General features: G+C 34.0%; 1 protein-coding gene across 1 annotated transcript in view; it reads left to right on the forward strand.

Moving 5' to 3' along the window:
• ELP4 (elongator acetyltransferase complex subunit 4) overlaps positions 1–18,514 on the forward strand; it is a 240,991-nt gene that overhangs the window by 71,898 nt on the left and 150,579 nt on the right. Inside the window, exon 6 of the mRNA XM_026012786.2 lies at positions 16,910–16,994. Coding sequence (XP_025868571.1) covers positions 16,910–16,994 — 85 coding nt within the window. The remainder of the gene's footprint in view (positions 1–16,909; positions 16,995–18,514) is intronic.

The raw sequence follows: 18,514 nt of genomic DNA on the forward strand, positions 1-18,514 counted from the left end.
CATCCAACCTTTCAGCAACTCCTGAAATTTTTATTTTTTTATGTTTTTATTTCAATTTCAGTTAATTAATATACAGTGTAATAATAGTTTCAGACATACAATATAGTGATTCAGCACTTCCATACAACACCCAGGGCTCATCACAGCAAGTACACACCTTCATTCCTATGACATATTTTACCCATCTCTACCTACCTCCCCTCTGGTAATCATCATTTGTTCTCTGTAGTTTAAGAGTCTGTTTCTTGGTTTGTCTCTCTTTTTTTCCCCTTTGTACATTTGCTTTGTTTCTTAAATTCCACATATGAGTGAAATTATATGGTATTTATCTTTCTCTGACTTATTTTGCTTAGAATAATACTCTTAGCTCCATACACATCGGTGCAAATGGCAAGATTGTATTCTTTTTTGTTGCTGAATATTATTCAGCATGTATGTGTGTATTATATGAATTTATTCCATGAATATACATATATGTACATATATATATATACATATACATATACATATACATATACACACACACCCCTTCTTTATTCATTCATCAGTTGATGGACATATGGGCTGTTTCCATAATTTGGCTCTTTTAGATAACACTCTTATAAACATCAGTGCATGTATCCCTTTGATTAGTATTTTTATATTCTTTGGTTAGATATCTAGTAGTGAAATTGCTGGATCATAGGGTAGTTCTGTTTTTAACTTTTTGAGAAACCTCCATACTGTTTTCCCGAGTGGCTGCACCAGTTTGCATTGCCATCAACAGTGTAAGAGGGTTCCCCTTTCTCCACATCCTTGCCAGCACTGGTGTTTCTTGTGTTGTTGATTTTAGCCATTCTGACAGGTGTAAGGTGTTATCTTATTATAGTTCTGATTCGTATTTCTCTGATGATGAATTATGTTGAGCATCTTTTCTTGGGTCTGTTCACCATCAGAATGTCGTCTTTAGAGAAATGTCTGTACGTGTCTTCTGTTCATTTTTTAATTGGATTATTTGGCTCTTGAGTTTTATAAGCCTTTATAGATTTTGAATACTAACTCTATCAGATATGTCATTTGCAAAAATCTTCTCCCATTCTGTAGGTTGCCTTTTAGTTTTCTTGATTGTTTCCTTCATTGTTCAGAAGCTTTTTATTTTGATGAAGTCCCAATAGGTTATTTTTTATTTTGTTTCCCTTACCTTAGGAGCTGTATCTAGTGAGAAGTTGCTATGGCCAATGTCAGTGAGATTACTGCCTGTGTTCTCTAGGTTTTTATGGTTTCAGGTCTCACATTTAGGTGTTTTATCTGTTTTGAATTTTTTTGTGTTTGTGTGAGAAAGTGGTCCAGTTTATTGTTTTGAATGTTGCTGTCTAGTTTTCCCAACATCATTTGTTAAAGAGATGATCTTTTTCCCATTGCATTATCTTTCCTACTTTGACAAAATTAATTGACCATGTAATTATGGGTTTATTTCTGGGTTTTCTGTTCTGTTCCATTGACCTGTGTGTCTATTTTTGTGCCAGTATCCTACTGTTTTGATCACTACAACTTTGTAATATAACCTGAAGTCTGAAATTATAGTGCCTCCAGCTTTGATTTGCTTTTTCAAGGTCACTTTGGCTATTCCAGCTCTTTTATGGTTCCATACAAATTTTAGGATTGTTTGTTCTAACTCTGTGAAAAATGCTATTGGTATTTTGATAGGGATGCATTAAATGTGTAGATTGCTTTGGGTAATACAGACATTTTAACAATATCTGTTCTTTCAATACGTGAGCACAGAATGTCTTTCCATTTCTTTGTGTCATCTTCAATTTCTTTCATCAGTGTTTTATAGCTTTCAGAGTACGGGTCTTTAACCTCTTCGGTTAGGTTTATTCCTAAGTATCTTATGGGTTTTGGTACAATTAAAAATGGAATTGATTCCTTGATTTCTCATTCTGCTGCTTCATTATTGATGTATAGAAACGCAACAGATTTCTGTACATTGATTTTGAACCTTGTGACTTTCCTGAATTCGTGTATCAATGTTAGCAGTTTTTTTGGGCTTTCTGTGTAGAGCATTATGTTCTGCAAATAGTGACAGTTTGACTTCTTCCTTAGTGACTTGGATGCCTTTTATTTCTTTTTGTGATCTGATTGCTATGGCTAGGACTGCCAGTACCATGTTAAATAACAATGGTGAGAGTGGATGTCCCTGTCTTGTTCCTGATTATAGAGTTTTTCCACATTGAGGATGATAGTAGTTGTGCGTTTTTCATACATGGTCTTTATTATGTTGAGGTATGTTCCCTCTAAACCTACTTTCCTGAGGGTTTTTATCATGGATGGATGTTGTACTTTGTCAAATGCTTTATCTGCCTGTATTGAAATAATTAAATAGTTCTTTTCTTAACGTGATGTATCACTTTGATTGATTTGTGATATTGAACTACCCTTTCAGTTCAGGAATTAATCCCACTTGATTGTAGTGAATGATTTTTTTTAATATATTTTTGAATTCTGTTTGCTAGTATTTTACTGAGAATTTTTGTATGCATGTTAATCAGGGATATTGGCCTATAGCTCTCTTTTTTAATGGAGTCTGTATCTGATTTTGGTATCAGGGTAATGCTGGCCTCATAGAATGAATTTGTAAGTTTTCCTCCCTTTTCTATTTTTTGGAATAGTTTGACAAAAATCGATGTCAGAGAAAATCTTTAGAAACAATGACAAAATAAGAAAAAAATGGTAATATATATCTATCAATAATACTTTGAATGCAAATGGATTAATGATTCCAGTCAAAAGACATAGGTTGTCATGATGGATGAGAAAACAAGATCCATCTACATGCTGCCTGCAGGAGACTCATTTTAAACTTAAAGATACCTGCAGCAAAAGCAATTTTAGGAGGGAAGTATATAGCAATATAGGTCTACCTCAAGAAGCAAAAAAAAAATTCAAATAACCTGATCATACACCTAAAGGAGCTAGAAAAACACAATAAATGAAGCACCAAAGAAATGCAATCAATTATAAGAGAATATTATGAAAACTATATGCCAACAAATTGGAAAAATTGGAAAAACTGGATAAATTTCTAGACACATAGAACCTACCAGAGAGAGAGAGAGAGAGAGAGAGAGAGAGAGAACACTTGAACAGACCAATAATCAGCAAAGAAATTGAGTCAGAAATCAAATAATTCCCCACAAACAAAAGTCCAGGGCTAGATGGCTTCACAGGTGAATTTTACCAAACATTTAAAGAAGAGTTATTTTAATTTAATTAACATAAATATAAGTAGCTATATGTGACTAATAGCTTATCTTGTTAGTACAGTTTTACAGCAAAAGTCATCTCTTATCACTACTCTGGCACAAACACTCCACTTACTTCCAATCTCATTCAGAAAAATGAACTCATTCTGGAGGCACCTGGCCTGCTGAGTCAGTAGAATCACATGACTCTTGATCTTGAGGTTGTGGGTTTGGGTCCCATGTTAGGTAACAGAGATTACTTAAAAGTAAAAATCTTTAAGAAAAAAAATCTTCTATAGCAACATCCAGAATAATAAACCCACATTCTAACAGAGATCCTATAAGGCCTGGGACCCTTGTTTAATCTGATTGCTAGCTACAGCTCTGATCTCTTTGATCTCATTGAGGTTGTGGAAAGAATAAAGGGAATATCAAGAATGTTTTCCAGATTTCAGACAATAGAACTAGGTTGGTGTCATTTACTGATCTAAAAAACATCCTGAAGTATTTATTAGAACACATTATCTGACATGAATACCTATGAACCTAAGCACCTTTTATGAGTCTAGCAAGCTAAACTCTAGGTTTATTGTAGTAAACAAAGCAGCTGTTATCCTTGACCATGTATAGTGTTTACAGTCTAGTAAAAAAGCATACAATTTTTAAAAACCTAGATAAATATATTTGCCATTAAGAGTTGCCATAAGTAATAAAAAGAACATTTTCCACAGGTTATATGGGAATAGGGGGATATGCTTTGAGTTGTTCAGAACTGGCCTCTCTGAAGACAAAGCATTTGAGCTGAGACCTGGAGATAAGAAGACCAAAGCCATTCTACAAAGGGGAGTAGCCAAGAATTATTTGGGAGTGGCGGGGGGGGGGGGGTGTTGGAGCCAGCCAGTGTGCCAAGAAAGGAAAGACAGTGGTTTAAGGACCTGAAAGGCCATGTTGGTGAAAAGGAGTAATAGAGCCATAAGAAAGAGTTCAGAGAGATAAGCAGAGGTCACATCATTCTTTTAAGAAATCTGTTCATGAATGGGACAGAGAAAAAGCAGTAATTGGAAGAGGTTTGGGAAGCAAGAAGTTTGTGCTGTTTTGTTGTTTTATTGTGAATAAGAAAATTCAATAGAGAAGAATGGATGGAGATTGGAAGAGGACATAGTGGTTTCTAGCTTTATGACATTAGGCAAATTACTAAATAATTTGGCAGAATTCCTAAGCCACACACGGCCAAGGATTGGCTATTAATATATAATAGCATTTCCTCCACAGGAGAGAAGGAGGAAAAGGAAGAAGATAAAAATGCAGATGCAAACAAATAGGTTTGTAAGGATAGAGGCAGGGTCTCGAGTAGCGTCAAATATATGGACTATGGTCTTCTCTTTACTTGGTGAATAATAGGCAGGGTCATCTGCTGAGGAAATTACTTACCTCTTAGGAGTTTGGGTTAAATGGGGAAGGTTTGAAATGGTTGTTTCACAGACTAGAAGACTATACTAACTAGGGAAATATCAAATATTTGTGGTGGTACAGTCTGTAAGGTTGTGTTACTTTCTTGCATCTCTGCTGAGATTCCTGATGCAGAGGCAGGATTGAAGTTTTGACAGGTTCAGGCAACAGAAGGAGTTTAATGTATTAAACATAGTAAAAAATGATGGATTGCAAACTCTAGGGCTAAGAAAATGAATTGGAGACAACTGCTATTGATATATGAGAGAAGGAGAAGAGATAGTAGACTGGTAGTAGACTGGCTGGTCTTAATAATGATAGTAAATGGACAGAGCAATTACCAAGATCAGAAGTGTTGGTTGAGAAAAGATATTTGAATTAGGTACACTGTTTTCAATTGATAGAGGAAAACATCCAGGAGCTAGATAAAGACAGCAGCTTAAAAAGGGAGTGATCGGGATTGGTTAGAAGTAAGAAACCATGCATTTTGTTTGTATTTGTTTTACCAGAAAGTGAAGGAAGAGGAATGGTTTGAATGTCATATTGGAAAACCAAAAAGGTACCAATCACATCTTTCAAATATTGAGGAAAGGAATCTAAGCTGCAGCTTTATTTATTTAAGCCCAAGTGCCCATTACCTTCCAAGGGAAATATCCTTTGGAGGGTGGTGGGCACAGTATCTTTTATTAAGGTCTGTGACTGATACTGGTTACAAAGACTGCCACATTGGCTCTAGCAGGTAGGTTCTGCAGCATTTTTTTCTACATAAGAAACTTGAGATGGATACCTGGCTCACTATCCAAGATATAAGGAAGTGAAAAGGCAGACTATAGTAATGGGATACATACTATAATCCTGTTTACATAAAATTTTACATAGCTGATTCTAAATTCTTTTCTAACACTAATTCAGGAGATGTTAATTTAGGTTTCAAAACCTTAATGATATGCGGTCAAAGAAGATCACAAAACTCAAACTAAATTTCCTTCTTAAATCATTTAAGAGACTCATAGTATGTGTAGTATTTAAAAGGATGTGAAAGAAATGCCAAAATTAAATATATACATAGGTCTTATAACCCTGTTTATATTTGTTGATTGGTAAAATATTCTTTAGAATCAAAACCAATTTTAACAGCATACTTCTTAATAACCCACATTAATTTCTCTCAGGAATAGAAGGAAGGGCAGGTACAGAGAAATGTATGAGAGAATGTTCATCAGACTGATAACAATATTCACCTCTGGGTCATGAATTTGGGTTTTTTTCCTATTCTTTGTATGTTTTATGTATCTGAATTTTTATGATGAACAAATAGTTTTCAAAAAAAAATTTTTAAGATTTTATTTATTTGAGAGAGAGAGAGCATGCATGTGTTTAAGCAGAGTGTGGGTTGGGGAGAGGAGGGACAAGCAGACCCTGCGCTAAGCATAAGCCCAACACAGGACTGGATCTCAGGAATCTGAGATTATGACCTGAGCCAAAATAAAGAGTTAGCCATTAACCAATCATGCTACCCAGGTGCCCCAACCATCATTTTTATAATAGGGAGGTATTTCGAGTAAGTGGGGAAAGTTTAATCATTTGGGAATAATATAAAGAAATCCTTACTTCAAATCTCACATCAAACCATATTTCCAAAGAGTTAAAGATTAAATAAATATAATAAGTGAAATTATAATGAAAATATAGGAAGAAAATGCCTTAAACTCTTGGGGTAGGAAAATAGCAATAAGTATATCTAGTGATCAGACCTAAATACCATTCTCCATTTGAGGGAACCAGGACTGTTTAGAGAAATTTTGATTCACAGGAAAGTAAAGATATACCTGTAGTGTCTTTTTATGTTCAGAAGTCCTTTAAGAATGATGAGAACAGAGTATGTCGATAGAACACAGAAGCCAGCTCAAAGGAGCTCCCACTGGCCAAATAGGAAAAGATTTGAGCATCAGAATAAATAATGATGGTCAATGGATTGTAACCCATTTAATAAAGCAGGAAGCCATGAGTACATATTGATACAAATAACTGAATGAATAAATAACTTATTGAGGAACAAAATATTTACATAGCCACAGAGTACCTTCCCACAAAATATTTATTGACTCCAGGGGGAAAGAATAATTTTATGGTGTAAAACCCATTTAATAAAGCAGGAAGCCATGAGTACATATTGATACAAATAACTGAATGAATAAATAACTTATTGAGGAACAAAATATTTACATAGCCACAGAGTACCTTCCCACAAAATATTTATTGACTCCAGGGGGAAAGAATAATTTTATTGTGGACATAACTTTAATCAAATTAATGTCAGCAGTAATGGGCAAATTGAGATCATGTATCATCTGATAATATGCAATGAGAATTCAGCAACACATCGATGGTATTTCTACCAAATATACATAATTTAAGTCTAATCATAAGGAAACATCAGACAAACCCAGATTGGGAACATTCTACCAAATACCTGGCCTGTAATCCTCAAAAGTATTAAGGCCATAAAAGTGAAGAAAGTCTAAGGAACTTCCAAATTGAATAGGACTGAAGAGAGACATAATAACTGAATGTAATATGTGATTCTGAACTGAGTCCTCTGCTCTGAAGAATGATATTGGGACAAGTGGCAAAACTTGAATGGGGTCTGAGATCAGATAGTATTATCAATTTCCAAATTATATCAATACCCTAAGTCAGTTATATTGTTGTTATGTAAGAAAATATTTGTAGGAATCATAGCCTAAATTATTAAGAAGTGATGGGTCATCTTGTCAACAACTTATCCTGTAGTGGAACAGGGAAAAAAAATGTTTTTCTATATTAACAGCTTTTCTGGAAGTTTGAGATTGTTTCAAGATTTAAAAAATAAACATGTGAATTTATGTGTGTTAATATCTTTAGTAAATTGAGAATATTTTCATTTTGTCTTTAAGTAGGCTCCATGTCTAGCCTAGCACAGAGCCCAACACAGGGCTTGAACTCATGGCCATGAGATCAAGATCTAAGCCGAGATCAAGAGTCAGATACTTAACCAACTGAACCACATTGGCACCCCAAGAGCATTTTAAAACTGGTAACAAATTGAGTATCCTAATACAAAACAGACAAAAGATAACAATGAGATGTTCTCAAAAGAAGAAACAAAAATAACTAGTAAGCCTCACTAGTGATCGAAGAAATGCAAACAAAACCGAAGAGATACCATTTTTTCAGCTATCAGATATTTAAAATGATAACACCCTGTGTTAAAGATAGCGTGGATGTCACTTGTGTTAACCTTAGGAGTGTACATTGTTAAAATAATTCTAGGAAAGGGTATCAAAAGTTGGAGTATACATTATCATTGTTGCCATCATCCCATTTCTGGGAATTGATCATAAAGAAATAATGATACAAGTTAACAAAGGTGTGTGTACAAGAATGATTACCATAATTTGTGTGCATTACTGAAAATCTACAGATAACCTAAGAATTATCAGTATAGATTGGTTGACTAAATCATGTTGCATCCACATAATGGAATACCTTGTTTGCAAAGTGAGGAGGTAAGAACAAAACAGATTACAAAACAACATAATATATGTAATATATGATGTATATATCTAGAAAATGGTCTGTAAAGATATACATTAATAGCCTAACAGTAATTATCTCTGAGTATTTGAATTGTAGGTGATTTGGCCTTTTTTTTTTTTTTTTTTTCTTTTTCTTTTTATAAACCTTCTTGTGAGACAGCATAGTTTAGATAGGGGCCCTTTGGTTAGACAATGTAGGCTTGAATCCTGACTCTTCCACTTACTAGCTGTATGACATTGTATAAGTTACTTTACTTCTTGGGCCCCCATTATATAGGCTTTAATAGGAGTATTAATAATAGAAACTACTTCTTAGAATTATTAAATGAGATAATAAAAATTTACCACTTAGCAAACACTAGCTAATATAGTAAGGGCTTAATGAATTTAGGCTTCCATCTTTATTATTATTTCTGCTTCTATGTCTAAAATTTATTCTAATAAACATTTTTATTAATAGATCGATAAAGCTATTTCTCCTTTAGGAATATAACTACATTGTATACAAAGGGAATATAAAGGAAGGGAGAAGAAATGTTGGGAAATATCAGGAAGGGAGACAGAACATAAAGACTCCTAACTCGGGGAAACGAACTAGGGGTGGTGGAAGGGGGGAGGAGGGCGGGTGTTGGAGGGGAATGGGTGACGGGCACTGAGGTGGACACTTGACGGGATGAGCACTGGGTGTTTTTCTGTATGTTGGTAAATTGAACACCAATAAAAATTAATTTAAAAAAAATAAAAATAAAAAGTGGATGGAAAAAATAAAAATAAAAATAAAAATTGGTCTCATTCTGAAAAAAAAAAAAGGAATATAACTACATAAGCAAATATTTTTGATCTGGACAATCAACTTTCTTTTTCCCTGTCTTATTCTTTCTTTTGAGAAAAATACATTTGGAAATCAATTCCTCCTTAGATATGACTGTGATTGAACAGTAGCCATATTTCCTGTGCCTCCCACATAACTTAGCTCACTCCTGAAAGCTTATTAAAAGACTCAGTAACAGAATGTTTTTTGGGACTCACTTGGCAGTTCTAGGTGGTACTGTTGTACTAGTCCCATTCCTTCTTACCTCCTTAAGAGTATACCTTGTTCCATGTTGTTATCCCACCTGACTTGCATCCATCCTGCAACTGGAGCATTACTATATTATATTTACAGCATGGGAATTGATAATCATTAACAATTACTGAGAGCCTGTTATCTCTCAGGTATTAACATATTATTTTTGTTATTTTACTTAATCTTTACACAAATCTCATAAAGTTTATAGTATCCCCCATTTTGAACATGAAGAAAGAGATACAATAGGTTTATTTAGTTTATTTAAAGTCACACAGGGACTCAATCTCAAGGGACTCCAAATAGCCAAAACAATCTTGCAAAAGAACAAGGTTGGAAGTATTATACTTCCTGATTTCAAAACATTTTACAAAGCTACGTTAGAGCAGTATGGTTTGGTACTGGCATAAAGGCAGGCATTTAGGCCAATAGAATATAACAGAGGACCCAAAAATAAACCCTTGCATTTTTGGTCAAACAGTCATCAACAGAAGTGCTAAGACCATTCAAGGGGAAAGAGCAGTCTTCAATAAATGGTACTGGGAAAACTGGATCTCTACATGCAAAAGAATGAAGATGGACCATTATCTTATGCCATATATAAAATTAACTCAGAATGGATTAAAGACCTAACCATAAGACCCAAAACTATGAAAGTTTTAAAAGAAAGTGAAGGGGAAAATCTTCATGACATTGAATTTGACAATTATTTCTTGGATATAACACCAAAAGCACAAGCAAAGAAAGCAAAAATAAACAAATGGGACTACTTCAAACTAAAACACTTCTATGCTTCAAAAGATACAATCAGCAGAATGAAAAGGCAACCTAGGAAATAGTTGGAAATCTTTTATGTCATAAAGAATTAATATGCAAAATACATACAGAACTACAATTCAGCAATAACAAATTGCCTGGTTAGAATCTGGGCAAAGGGCTTGAACGGAAATTTCTTCAAAGATGATATACACATGGCTAACAAGCAACTGAGAAGATACTTACCAGCACTAATCATTAGAGAAATGCAAGTCCAAGCCACAATGAAATAATACCTCACACCCATTAGGGTAAATTCTTGAAAAAAATATGAAATAGAAAGTGTTGGCAAAGATGTAGAGAAATTAGAACCCTTGTGCCTTAGCGAGATTGTAAAATGGTACAACTGCTATGAAAAATGGTATGGCATTTCTCAAAAAATTAAAAAATAGAACTATATGATTGAGCAATCCCACTTCTGGGTGTATATCTAAAAGTATTGAAAGCAGGGTTTCAAAGAGATATTTGCATACCCATGTTCAGAGTAGCATTATTCACAATAGCCAAGAGGTGGAAGCAATCCAAATTTATAGCAATCAATGAATGGTTGCTGATGGGTAGGTAAATGTATTGATGGATGTATCTGCTGGTTGCTTCTGTTTTCTCAGTGGAAGGTTAAAAGCTAAGAATACAGTGGATCCCTGGGTGGCTCGGTGGTTTCGTGCCATCCTTTGGCCCAGGGCGCGATCCTGGAGTCCCAGGATCGAGTCCCATGTCGGGCTCCTGGCATGGAGCCTGCTTCTCCCTCTTCCTGTGTCTCTGCCTCTCTCTCTCTCTCTCTCTCTCTCTCTCTCTCTCTCTGTGACTATCATAAATAAATAAATCTTTAAAAAAAAAAAAAGCTAAGAATACAGATGGATAAGGATATTAGATGTTTGTATAAAAAAAAAAAAAAAGAAAGTGTGGAAAAGTCATCGAGGAGGTTAAGACTGTGAATAGTGAGATTGCCAGGCAGTCTTAAGGACCTATTGAAGTTTGAGGTCATGAATTTACACTGAGATCAGTCCACCTGGTTGGAGCCATTTATCCACCACTTTTAGCTGCACTGAGGCAAATGTGGAGTGGGTAGAGAGTTGAATTTAGCTGACTAGTTTTGCTGAGTGAGACAGAACAAGAGAAGAGCAAGAAAGTAGAGACAAGGACTGACCATAGATCAAGGTGATTAAATAATTAAAAGCATATATCAAGGGGAATGGGTGAAGAAATCGTAGGCAATGGTATGGAGGTCTCTGTGTGGTCAAATGATTACATATGGCCTCTAGGTGGAAAGATAGGAAGTGGCAGTTGTGGGGAGGAAAGAGCAGGAAGGGGAATACCAATTATTGATAATGGCAAGGTCTGATCATAAGGGTAAGCACCATAAGTAGGATGGAGACAAGATCATCAAGAGAGAGTTGATCAAGAAACTGAAAGGCCAGGATATTTGAAAGATAATGATTCAGGGTTGGCTGGATGACAACAATGATAAGTAGTAGGAGACATAATCTAATGACTTGTTTACATCAGTAAGTAAAGGAAATCAGAGTAATGGTGAAGTGAATACCTTTTCATGAAAGACCATAACCTCTTTCAATAGTATTTCTGTCAGACACTGGATTATTTAGCCTATACATGCAATTCTTATATCCTCATGTTCTTAGTATTCTCCCAGCTGTGGCTTATGGGTCTGTGCTGGTCATTGCTCTCCTTGCATTTCTAGTCTCTGTATGTTCTGCTCTTAGTTGAGTATTCATGGTAACGAGAATCAAACTCAGTGTTATTAGGTGAAAAGCATCAGAAAAAGAAAAATCTGTGACAGCCTTCAGGGTAATAGTAATGGAATTTTTAACTTGAAAATTACTTGTGAATAGACTTCACAGTCTTTATAGTCACATGCAAATTATATGCTAATATAACTTGAGCTCTGCAAACCATTTTACACAATTAGTTGAGACATTTGATATTGTGCCTATTGCCCTAGAAGTATATCTCACTATTTGTCATAAATGAATACTTGAAATATATGTGTAAATAGAATTTTGGTAATACAAATCATTTTCTCAATGATTTACATAATAATATCAAAAATACTTTATATTCATTTTAAATTAATCCTAATTGGGAGTGATAAACAGTTTTCCCTAAGTATTTTTATCAAGTAGTTAAATCAATATTTAAATGCACCAGAAGTTCTTATTTTTAAAAACCCAGCAATTAATCATTTTAATGGGAAAAATCAGTCTTAAAAAGAAAAGTCATTGTTGAGTCCTGTAACTTTAAGTCCGAAAGGACGAGAGATTATTAGTACAGCTCTGTCACATGAGAAAACTTTGAGCCCCGGAACAAACAATTAAATACTTTGCCTCATTATCACACATTTAGCTATAGTTGCTGATACAAATAGACCAGGCACCCAGATCTTGGTAATACTTTCCACTGTGTTATTCTGCTATCTCGTTTATATGCTGTAAATCTACATTTTTCCATCTTGAATTGTCTTTAATGTCATGTACCAAGTTAATACAAGTGAGGCCTATTTGTGAAGGTCTCATAGGTGCAACTAAAAGAAAAATACCTTTCTAAAAACTATACACTGGATACTTTGTGTTGAATGGAGTCATGTTCAAACCTCATCACAGCCACATTAGTGTATTTGAACCCACAGACTTTTCATTGAATCTGGATCTCACTCTGGGGCTTTATTTTAATTTAGCCTAAAGAGCAGATAAGTTGAATTTTTAGAAAACTTTTTAGGTGCCTCTTCTGTCACTTAATTGTTGTACAGCTTTGAACAAATCACCGAAGTCTCCAAAGGGTCTTAATTTTCTCTACCACAAAATGGAGCTAATGACTCTATTTACCTCACAGGGCTATTGTAATGATCAAATGCGGGGGAGATGCAAAACATTTTTGAGTATTTACTACATCAGACACTTTACCAGTAGATAAAATTAAAATCAAGTAGTTTTGTTAAAAAAAAAAATCTATGAGAGTTTATTATCTATGATTAAAATTTTCACATATAGACTAGTTATTTCATATATATATAATTTTATTTTTATCATTTATGTTTTCACAAATGAAATCTCATCTTTTGTTACCCAAGATTTTGTTGATTTTACATTTACATTTATTCTTTGATCACACTGAGACTTTTGTTCATTGTTTGAGAAACTACAAGGTAATCAACTGGTATTTATTAATTGCTTGATTTCCTTTCTAGGTATACTACAACTATATCTACACTTATAGCAGATTGACTAGACTATAGCAAATATACTATAACAGATTTTTAAATCTTTTTAAGAAAGATTAATTTATTTATTTGAGAGAAAAAGAATGCCAGCTCAGGGAGGAACATAGAGAGAGGGACAAGCCGACTTTGCACTGAGTGCGGAGCCCAACTCGGGGCTCAATATCATGACCCTACCCAAAATCAAGAATCGGAAGCTTAATGGACTGAACCACCCATTTGCCCCTTTTTTTTATCTTTCTTAATGAGACTGACAAAAATTACTTTTCACAGAAGAAACAGTGCTATTTGTTGATAGAAATTGAAGCTCTCTGATGTAAGTGTCTATCAGACCTCCTGCTGAAAATTGGGTAGGGGAGATACTGATAGGTCCAAAAGCCTCATTTTTTTCTGTCAGTTTTTTAAAAAATGTTGAACTTTATTATCAGAATATAGATTTAGGGGTGCCTGGGTGGTTCATTTGGTGAAGTGCCTGCCTCGATCTCACCTCAAGTCTTGATCTAGCCCATGGGGCTTCATGTTGTACGTGGAACCTACTTAAAAAAAAAAAAAAAAAAAAAAAATATATATATATATATATATATATATATTACATTTTGTGTCATTAGACCTCTTTTACTTATGTTTAATATTAATATAAAGAAATAAGTTATTCTTAGAAAACATGGTAATATAGCAGATATAGAACAACTATTTCTTGACAGAAAAAAATTTAAATACTTGATATTTAAAGGTAAAATTTGAAATTCTAATAATTGTTTTCACATTCTTTGTACTGTTATAGTTTTAAAGACAAATTGTGGAATCTCAAGTTAGATCATTTTACTATAAAAGTTGTTGAAAACTAAGAAAATCAAGGTAAAATAGTATATATGATTTGAAATGTGCTGCCTTTGGAGCATATTTTAAATACTTTGATAACCTTTGTTCATTGCTTGGAAACATTAATAAGGAGGACAGTGTCATATTTGTAACTAGATTTCCTTCTGCCTCCTTATAAATTTCCTGATTTATAAGTTACTATGCTGCTGAACAGCAACAAAAAAAGACAACAGCCTCAGAATTAAAGGGATTTAATTTTTTTTTTAAATTTAGATGACAACAGAAGATATTTTTATCAGTAAAAGAGTTTTATAAGTATTGCTGGCAAAAACTATCTCATAAAATTAATAGTATTTTAATAGCAATATCATATAAAGTAATTTAGTTTTAAATGCTGTAATCCCATGTGTCATAAATGAATATTATCAATTTATATACCTGAATGTGTTGCTTTTTTCCCATTTAATTTGGTATCAATACGTTTATTGTCCTAGAAATCTAATTAGTTTGAAGTTTATTACTTGTAAAGTTCTAAGCAATGCTGGTGAATGGATTGTTTTATGTCAGTGTTAAATAAGGAAAGAGGGGGCCCCTGGGTGGCTCAGTGGTTGAGCTTCTGCCTTGGGGACCAAGTCCTGCATCGGCCTCCCTTCGAGGAGCCAGCTTCTCCCTCTGCTTATGTCTCTGCTTCTCTCTGTGTCTCTCATTAATAAATAAATAAAATCTTTAAAAAAAAATAAGGAAAGAGAGTAAGATGTATTGGCTTTATGTCTCTATTTTAGTTCTACTATCAAACTTCTCCACCATCTTTGAAGAGAATCTTAGCTCTAATATAGTTACCTTAACAGACTGGAAGAATATGAAATAATCGATTGTATTGATTGAGTGATTGCAATGAGAAACTCAGAAGTAATTTATGTATGTGGTATCTAGTAATGTACCTCAGACTGGAAATTTACTACCATGTGCTTAAGGCAAATTTTATTATTAAACAATTTGGGGCAGAAGGAAAAATGCTTAAGAAACTTTTTGTAATATATGAAATAATGTCTTGAGTAGATTCATTATTCGTGGATTAGAATGAACTGGATATATTCATGATCCACCCTCCTTTAACCCATCCTGACATTGATCAAATGGCTGGCTGAAATTCATTTCATAATCTGGGACCTTGGAGCAGATTTACCCCTTGTGCAACTGTAATTGACCCAAATAGGAATTGAAAAACGTGCATTCAAACAGCAGTACCACCTTCTGAAAGTTGAGCCAGCAGGGACAAAATATGTTACTTATTTATTTGTATATATTTATGTGTTTATGTATATTTATATATTCATATATTTATGAAGGAGTTACATCAGTGCCATTATGGAATATCATTTTTTATAGACACATTTCTTCACTCATTACACTGGAAAAACGTGTCCGTGTAATCCAGAGTACCCTCACTGAAAACAGAGAAGTAACTATATGAGATAACCATACTGCCAAAGCCTTTAATTGGAGTCATATTTGTTTTGTACATAACAACATTCCTTTCTCTTGGTTTTCCTTTTTGTTTTTGTTAGGTACTTTGGGGCTAGCTCTGGCTGTTAAACAAAACATTTACAGAGATATGCAACAGGCTGAACAACCTACTATTGTTTTTGCACACTAAGTAGTCTTCTACTTTTCTAACTTGTTCTGTTCTTTAATGTTGCATGTGTGCTTCAAGTTATATTTCATTTTTTTCTTTAGGGCATTTATTCTGCATATGTGGTTGCTTTATTTGGGATCACAGTAAAGCAAACACCTGTATTTTTAAGGACACCCACAGCTCTAACAGCATCAGTCACTAAAATGTCTATGAAATAACTATGCTCCAGAACCTCATTATCATAACAATTAATGTTTAGCCATGGCACGCAAGCAGTGCGTTATCAAGAATATTAAACTTAGTCAGTGTTAAACCAGATGTTCTTCACAGTTACTAAATTTCTTGAGATGTTTCATAACATTTGTAAAAACATTTTTTAATTAAGCTCTACACCTAACATGAGGCTTGAACTCATGCCCCCATTATCACCAATCTCATACTGTACCAAATAAGCCTTCCAGCCTCCCTATTTTTGTAAAATATTTTTAAATATTAATATTAATACTAATATTCATGTGAGAGATAATTTGTCTTCTTGAATTCATATATTATTTTCATTTTAAAAACAAAGGAAATTATACTCACTTGTCTTTATATGCCTTAAAAGATCAAAATTTTAAATTACCATTATTTTAGCAGTTTGTTCTAAGAAAATTAAAACTTTTCAGATGAGCTTAGGTGATCAAGACATTGATTCAGGTGTAATTGGCATAGAAGTTCATTAATTCTGTGTTAATTATCTATGATTACTACTGAAAAGCTATAGTGGCTTCATCTTGTAGGTTGCTTCATTAAATCATTAATTTTCTAGGAGGTAACTAAGCTTGACATAATTAAGCCATCTCAGTCTCCGTAGATTTTTATCTTCCCATGATATCAAGAACACTGAGCTAGTGAATAGAAGGCATTGTAATTTATTTCTCGATGTATTGACTTTACATTTTTAAATTATACTATTTTGGTTCATTTTATATTATATTTAGATAATCTCATAAATTTTAATTATTTCCTTACTGTTACAGCTTAGATTTTGAATTTCCTGTATAATAAGCCCATTTATATATTTGAACCACTTCTTACCCACAGTTCTTTAACCCATGGCTACATAAAGCTGCTTCAGTTTATCCAGAACGTCATATATGAGGAAGGATTTGATGGATCCAATCCCCAGGTATTGAGTACCTTCAAAGCCTTTTATAATCATTTATGTAATGTTGTTTTTAAACTCTCTAGAGGTAAACCCAGAAGGTTTTAGAATAATCAATAGTGAACAAGCTGTTTCCAAGCACAGAAGATGTAAATGAGCAGAGCACAGGCAACCTTACTTTAATTGTTAATGTGTATTTAAAGTTTTAGCCAAGTTCTCATTGGATACACAGATGTATATGTACATTCTGACATAAATTAATTTTTTTAAATTTTTATTTATTTATGATAGTCACAGAGAGAGAGAGAGAGGCAGAGACACAGGCAGAGGGAGAAGCAGGCTCCATGCACCGGGAGCCCAGCGTGGGATTCGATCCCGGGTCTCCAGGATCGTGACCTGGGCCAAAGGCAGGCGCCAAACCGCTGCGCCACCCAGGGATCCCCCATAAATTAATTTTAAATACATATTTGTAGCACCTGGAATTAATAAATAGCCACATTTTGAAAATTACTCTTTAATAGTCAAGACTTGGGGCAACCCGGGTGGCTTAATGGTTTAGCCCCGCCTTCAGCCCAGGGTGCCATCCTGGAGACCCCGGATCAAGTGCCACGTCGGGCTCCCTGCATGGAACCTGCTCTCCCTCTGCCTGTGTCTCTGCCTCTCTCTCTCTCTCTCTCTCTCTCTCTCTCTCTCTCTCTCTGTGTGTGTGTGTGTGTGTCTCATGCATAAATAAATAAAATCTTTTAAATAAATAGTCAAGACTTATACTTTCTTATCTAAATTTATTATATTAGTCAACCAGTCCATAATTGAATTACCTTAAGAGTAAGAATTATTTTAAGATTTTATTTCTTATTATATCATGCTTTGAGTTGTCTCAAAAATGCATAAAAATGCATTTTATTTGCTATGTTAAAATATTTGATATCTTAATTATTTCTCTGTAGCTCTGTTTTTAAAAATGGAAGTTTTTAAATTCCCACGATTAAAGATTCCAAATTCGTACTATTAAAGATGTTCCGGTTAGTTTACCTTAAAATGAGAGAAATTTTATTTCTAGATATCATGCCTTTCAGAAATCTTTCTCAGTGATTTTAATTGCTATAGCTGCTAAAGACTTTCAGTTCATTATTATTATTTTACCACAGTTATTTCCAGAGCACCATTATTTTTATTGAAGAAAGCAAAGAATCCCAAAGACTTATTTTTGGCATTATCAATTGCATTTGCTCTAAATCCATTAATTTTAAGTATTCTTATAAACTTTACTGCTATAGTTAGTGTTTTTTCCACAGAAAGATAATTTTTAAATTTTTTTGATAATCATTTTTTTCATCATCATTAGTAAGTTGAAAATACTTATGTGTGTGGTGAAGCATACACATTTATTTATAGATGGCTCTTCATGTATGTTACAGTTTTTGATATGGTCCTTGGTTTTTAATACAATTTTATTTTGTTCATTGTTGCTCCATTTTTGGTCCTAGCTAAGATTTATGGGCACTGTGTCCTCCCTGTGTCTGGAGAGGTAAATTGGTCCCTGA

Source organism: Vulpes vulpes, chromosome 5 (genome assembly GCF_048418805.1).
Source record: "Vulpes vulpes isolate BD-2025 chromosome 5, VulVul3, whole genome shotgun sequence".
In the NCBI taxonomy this organism is placed as follows: Eukaryota; Metazoa; Chordata; class Mammalia; order Carnivora; family Canidae; genus Vulpes; species Vulpes vulpes.